The following is a 7,041-nucleotide window of genomic DNA, read 5'->3' on the forward strand; positions in this document are numbered from 1 at the left end:
AATAATTCTATTTATAATAGTATCAAAAAGAACAAAATACTTAGGAATAAACTTAACTGAAGAGGTGAAAAACTCTTACATTGAAAACTACAAAGCATTGCTGAAAGAAATTCAAGCAGATACAAATAAATGGGAAGATAGCCCATGTTCATGAATTGGAAGACTTAATATCATTAAAGTATGAATACTGCTCAGTGATCTAGAGATTTAATGCAATTTCTGACAAAAATCCCATGGCTTTTTTTTTTTTTTTCAGAAATAAAAAAACCTACCCGAAAATGCATACGAAATCTCAGAGGCACCCCAAATAGCCAAAGCAATCTTGAAAAAGAACAAAGTTAGAGGACTCACACTTCCTGGTTTCAAAACTTGTAACATATGCTACAGTAATCAAAACGGTGTGGCACTGGTGACATACAGACCAAAGGCATAGCAAAGCCCAGAAGTAGACCCTTGCACATATGGTCAAACGATTTTTGACATAGATGTCATGACCATTCGATGGAGGAAGTAGTCTTTTCATCAAACGGTGTCGGGAAAAATGGATATCTACATGCACAAGAATTAAGTTGGACCCTTACCTTATACCATATAAAAACCTTAGCTCAAAGTGGATCAAATACATAAATGTAAGAACTAAAACTATAAAACTCTTAGAAATTTTAATGACATTGGGTTCGGCAATGATTTCTTAGTATAAAGGCAGCCTATGGAATGGGAAAAAACATTTGCAAATCTTATCTGATAAGAGGTTAATATTCCAAACACATAAAGAACTTCCACAACTCAGCCTGTTTTAAAAATGGTCAAAGGAGTTGAATAGACATTCCTCCAAAGAAGCTGTACAAATGGCCAGCAAGTACATGAGAAGATACTCAGCATCACTAATCATTAGGGAAATGTGAATCAAAACCACAATGAGATACAAACACATCTATTAAAATGGCTACTATCAAAAAATTAGAAAATAGTGTTAAAGATGTGGAGAAATTGGAACCATTGTGTACCGTTGGTGGCAATGTAAAATGGTGCAGCCAGTATGGAAAACATGTTGGCGGTTCCTCAAAAAAATTAAAAATTAAATTACCATATCCAGCCATTCCACTTCTGGGTATACACTCAAAAGAACTGAAGGCAGGATCTCAAAGAGGTATTTGTACACTCACCATAGCATCATTATTCACAACAGCCAAAAGTTACAAAGCGTCTATCAACTGAATGGATAAATAAAATGTGTGTGTATGTATACACACACTATGGAATATTACGCAGCCTTAACAAGGAAGGAAATACTGACACATGCTACAACATGGGTGAACTTTGAGGACAATATGGTGAGCGAAATAAACCAGTCACAAAGGGACAAATAGTCTATGAGTGCCCTTATATGAGGTACCTGGAGTTGTCAAATTCATAGAGAATGTAAAGTGGTGGTTGCCACGGGCTAGTCTAAGTGGGTAATGGTAGTTATTTAATGGGGATCAGGTTTGCAAGATGAAGAGAGTTCTGGAGACGGGTTGCACAACCATGTGAATGTACTTAGCACTGCTGACCCGTGCACTTAATGGTTAAGTGGTAGGTTTTATGTTATGTATATTTTGCCACAACCAAGGACTTTTTGAATTAAAAAACTTTTTCTGAGCATCTACTTCATATGCTAGGCGTGGTAATACAACTATAAACACTGTACTTACAAACGCTGTAGTTATAAAAAATGAACACACTTAAAGAGACAAAATTCTAAGAGCGAGAACCAGCACAGACAATAGACACCCACAGGAATTCAGAACAGGGTTTATCTAACACAGACTGTAAATGCTGGCAGGGAACTAGAAATTATTAGAAGTGTAATATCATATCTGGAAAAGAACCAAAAATATAGTATCAACAGATGACAGAAAAGGCACTTAATGAAATTCTCTGATGCTCATATTTTCTTTTTTAAAAATTCTCTTGGCAAATGAGGATTTGGAGGGACTTTCCTTAACCTGATAACTTAAGGTATTGGGTATCCAGCCATTAACGTCACAGTTGATGGAGAAACACCAGAAGCAGTCCCTTTAAGGTCAGCAAGAAGATAAAGAGACTCTGTCTCTGCTTCTATTATATACTGTATTAATGACCCCATCCCACTTTATAAGATCAAAAAAGAAAAAGAGAAATGACATACAGGGATTAAAACTCACCTGACTTGCCCAGAGAGGGTGCAGAGGGTGCCTGGGTCTATGACCCCTACGTTGAAAAGGTCCATGCTCCAGTGTGGGCTGAAGATCCAAGAGGTAAGGCTGGTTCCTTCTGAAAGTGCAGAGAAGTCATTCAGAGGTCACCAAATGTTCTGGAAACACTTGAATGTCCCTGCTACTTTCATGACCTGGATACCCTCTCTCCATCAGGATTCAGCCCCTGAACTCCCCTTTCCCCCTAATTTGGGTGCAGCCTCCATGCTCCCAAAGCATCACGTGCTAGGGATCAGCCTTCCTCCAAGTTGGGGACTCCTGGCACCCGGGGGGGGGGCACATCTTGCTTCTCTGTTTTGCAGGTACAGGGAGCCATCTAACCACACCTGCTGCTCTTCCAAAGGGGGAGATGTCCTTTCAGTGAGAGCCACTCTAGGCCTGACACTGCTGGGCCTGCAGAGTGCCAGGGGCTGTAACAGGAGCCCCCAGCTCAATTCAGGGAAACAGAGGGCACTGCCTGCCTTCTGGGCCCAAAGCAAAGCATTACTTCTCTTCTCTTCTCTTTGCAGTTTGAGATTTTGCCTGAGCCAGCACCAGGCTGCCAAGGATTTCAGACTCACCTACCACAAACCCGTTCCATCACCAAGGTCACAGTTCTTGTCTGGGGCAGAATGACCAGCATAAAAAAACAGGAAGCTCAGAGAAGATCAGGAAAAATACAGATCCAGGAAAGAAGAGCCATTAGTCAATGATTTCAAAATGCTTTCTGGGAGCAGTAAAGCCCACACTGGTCTGGATAATTCTCCACCTTCCTCAGCACCTGCACTGTGGTCTAGGAGACAGCCCAACCCGCAGGACCCACCTCTGGAGGGAGAGAGCCATGCCAGCAACTCTTCCTGTCCAAGATGTTTATTCACTCATTCAGCTGCTGTCTCCAAAGCCTTTGCTGTATGAGCCAGACTGCCCCAGGGTCTTTCTAGACCAGGACTGGCTTCCCCTGCCCTCTGCACAGGTCTCCCCTAAGGCCTGAGGCTCCTTGAGGGAATTGATGGTCCCAAATCCCTTAATCCCAAGGCTGGTTGGGTGCTTCCCTCTTTGGGTTAGATCCTGACTCTCGGTCTCATTGTTTCAGGGGGCACTTGAGAAGGGCCAGTGGATGCTATGGGCACCTGGGCACTCAGACCCCAAGTATGCAGCCTTCAAAGCTGTTCACTTTTGGGGGGGGGGGGCCGGGGGGAGGCTTTACCCTTGAGTTTTCAACTGAAAAATAAAGCTGGCAGAATCCAAGAAGGCATCCATTAGATTGCTGGGGTCAGCCATCCACTGGCGAGATGCGGGGTGGGCCTTGAGTGGCTGTGAAACCTCCTGCCAGTAGGGGGCCCCCAGAGCCCTCTCGAAACTGAGTTCTAGTGTCCAGATTCCAGAGTGACAGGTGAAGAAGTGTCAGCCTCGAGGAGTGGGGTGACCAGAAGGCCAGACGCGAGGCTCGGCTGTCCCTGGCCTCCCTGACCCACAGCAGGTGCTCAGTGAAGATGAGAAGAAGGAACTCTAGAGACTCTTAGCGTTTTCCGGAGTGAATGGGAATGGGGAAGCCAGAACTGCCCGTTCCCATACTCCGGAAGGAAGAGAGGGGGAAGGGGTGCCATGACTGAGCTTGCACCGTGTTGCCATGGCTACAACCAAAAGACCCCAGAGTCCAAGCACTGCTCTTTGAAAGATGTTTGCTCTCTTCTCAGACCTTATTAATAACCTGATGAGGGGTGGATGATCCCGTGTAATGGAAGAAGCAGCAGGCTCAGGGAGCCCAGGGGGCTTACCCAAGGTCACACAGCTAGCAGACGGCCAGGCTGGCATGATCTGGGCCTGTCTGCCCCCAAGGCTGCCCAGCCTCCACCTTCCCTCTTCTGCTTTCACATTAGCCTTGTGCCGCACGCAGGTGCACCTCATTTTACAGCACTTTGCAGATACAGCGGGTTTTTTAACAGATCAAAGGCATGTGGCAACCCTGCATCAAGGAACTCCATCAGTACCTTTTCTAAGAGCACTGCTTGCTTCATGTCTCTGTGTCACATTTTGGTAATTCTCAAAATATTTCAGACTTTTTCACTGTTATTATATGTATTATGGTGACCTGTGAGCTTTGATGTTACTATGACAGCTAGTTAGCATTTTTTAGCAATAAAGTACTTAATTGAGGGATGCACATTGTTTGTTTAGACACAATGCTATTGCACACTTAATAGACTACTGTATAGTATAAACGTAGCTTTTATACGTAGTAGGAAGCCAAAAACTTTGTGTGACTCTCTTGCGGTGGCCTGGAACCCAGCCCCTGCTGTCTCTGAGGTGTGCCTGCAGTCTGCCATTTACTTTGAGAAAGAGTGAAATTAACTTCAGCCATGTCCCAAACCATAATATGTAGCGCTTGTTCATTTTGTCCTAATACGCATCAAAATGGCCCATAAGCCATGTCACACCCAGTCGGAAATTCACCCACAACCATCTGAGGTTCTGTGCTAGGCCTTGTTATTGGGAACTCTGGAGGAGGAGGGAAGGAGACAGTTCACAACGAAAGATAAATCTCTGGAATGCAGGGGCCTGAGCGGGCTGGAGACTGGGGCACCCACAGTTTGCAATGACACCTCCTGTAAGTTTCTAAATCTGTGCGACGATTCAGTGATTTCCAGTCCAGAGAGGAAACTGCAGACTTCCCAGCCTGCCTCTCAGCTCTGTCCCTCACACACTTACCGGGAACCCAGCAGTGGGCTGGGCACCGGCAGGGACCCCGGGGGGAGGGCACGTCTCCCTTGACATCACCGCCTGGCAATCTGGGGTGTGTGAGTGAGTGTGCACACGTATGTGCGGAGTTTAAAGAGAAACAGAAAGGGAATGATTCCGTTAAAAAATACCTATAAATATTCATATCTACAACATACAAAGAACAAGTACAGAAAATTTTCTTTATAATCTATTACATTGCAAAATAGGTACATAAATGACTATACCTAGAATGGGTGAGGCGGTCAAAAAACCCCTCCCTTCAAATCCTGTAAAGGACAGTTTCAATGGTACAACCTTGGCAGTATGTTTCAAAAGTCTTAAAACCATTTATTCCTTTGACCTAACAAGCCCACTCCTGGGCCTTTGTCCAAAACAAAGGAGGGAAGGGAGACATGAATGATTCCAAGAGATTTCAAAATAATTTCATTACTCAAGATAATACAAAATTAAAAACAGTCAACAGATGATTTTTTAAAGTTGTGGTGTGTTAGTTGCCAACACTGTCTTGAACTCAAGATTGTCAAAAAGTTCAGCATGAGGCAGTGTATTAACACGAAGGAAAAAAAAAAAAGGATTCGGCCCCAAGTAAAACAGAAAAGACAAGACTGAATAAAAGTCTGCACTAAGAATGACTGCATATGGAAAAAAACTGGTAGAGAATAGGGGAAAATGGAAAGAGTTTATATAGGAAGGGCGTGGCGTGTAGCTGGTTATTTTTCTTTTAAAATTTCCTTTATAATTATGATGTTTTAAAAATTAAAAAGGGGGATGAGAGGGAGGAAGGAAGGATACAACCCAAATGTCTATCAATGAATGAATGGGTTTAAAAAAAAAGTCTCTCCAGACAATGGAATACTATTCATCCTTTAAAAAGGAAGAAAATTCTGACCTATCTTTACAACATGGATGAACCTTGAAGACATGCTAAGTGAAGTAAGCCAGACATGAAAGGATAAATACTGTGGGATTCCACTTCTCTGAGGCACCTAGAGTAGTCAGACTCATAGAGACAGAAGATAAAATGGTGGTTGTTGGGGAGAGGGAGGGTGGGGGGTTAAGGTTTAATGAGTCTAGAGTTTCAGTTGAGGAAGATGAAAAAGTTCTGGAGATGGATGGTGGTGATGGTTGTACAACACTGTCAGGGTATTTAATGCCACTGAATTACCCACTTAAAAATGGTTAAAATGGTAAATTTTATGTTATATGTATTTTACTACAATTTTCTGAAAGAAAGGAAATAAGAGACTCAAAGAATTTTTTTTCTGAAATCGAGTCATAGGGGAGGAGTGAGCAGTGCATGTTTATAGGGACAGAAGCCCAGAGGGTGTGCGAAGGTGGGGACAGCAGTGAGCGAGGAAGAGGAGGAAGGAGGTGGGTGCTCCTCGGTGAGGAGGCAAGTCCCCTTTCCTGCTTGAGGCTGGAGTTTTAGCTTCAGGGAGAATAACATGCAAGCTGGAAGAAACTTCGGTAGGGGAGGGGAAAAAAATCCTTTTCGCCTTCCCATCTTAGGTTCATTGGCTGGGGGCTTGCCAAGGAGACCGACCAAAGACAGATTTGACAAGAGAAAAACAAACAAGTACATGAGCACCTGCCTCACGGATGCACATGGGAAAACTCAGCGATGAGTAACTCCAAGCGGTGGTGAGAACTTGAACAATCAGGACATCTTGTAATAGCCTATAATGAAAAAGCATATGAACTAGAATCTATCAATCTATCTATCTATCTATCTATCTATCTATCTATCTATCTATCTATCTATCTATCTGAATCACTATGCTGTACACCAGAAACTAACACAACATTGTAAATCAATTATACTTCAATAAAAGAAAAAGAACAATACATCTTTAGAGAAGTGACAAGACAAAGGGATAGGACTTGGAGCTTCTAGGGGAAGTAAATTGTGGTGGGAAGGTAAATATATGGGGAATTAAGGGTAGAGAAGGGCTAATTTGGGGCAGGGTTTGTTAGGTAAATTTGTCTATGTGGACAAGGGTCTAGCATCGCCTCCAATGATTAGCCTCTGTCCTGCTAGAGAAAGGCGGGGGGAGGGGGCACCTTTACAAATTATGTCTTGGTT

At 43.3% G+C, this 7,041-nt stretch overlaps 1 protein-coding gene across 1 annotated transcript in view; it reads left to right on the top strand.

The window, feature by feature from the left end:
- The window catches only part of LOC105089063 (uncharacterized), a 130,791-nt gene extending 126,306 nt beyond the window's left edge, over positions 1-4,485 (top strand). Inside the window, exon 71 of the mRNA XM_064478760.1 lies at positions 2,747-4,485. Coding sequence (XP_064334830.1) covers positions 2,747-2,751 — 5 coding nt within the window. The 3' untranslated portion in view covers positions 2,752-4,485. The remainder of the gene's footprint in view (positions 1-2,746) is intronic.
- The last annotated feature ends 2,556 nt before the right edge of the window (positions 4,486-7,041 follow it).

The sequence above is a fragment of the Camelus dromedarius genome, chromosome 24, assembly GCF_036321535.1.
Source record: "Camelus dromedarius isolate mCamDro1 chromosome 24, mCamDro1.pat, whole genome shotgun sequence".
Lineage (NCBI taxonomy): Eukaryota > Metazoa > Chordata > Mammalia > Artiodactyla > Camelidae > Camelus > Camelus dromedarius.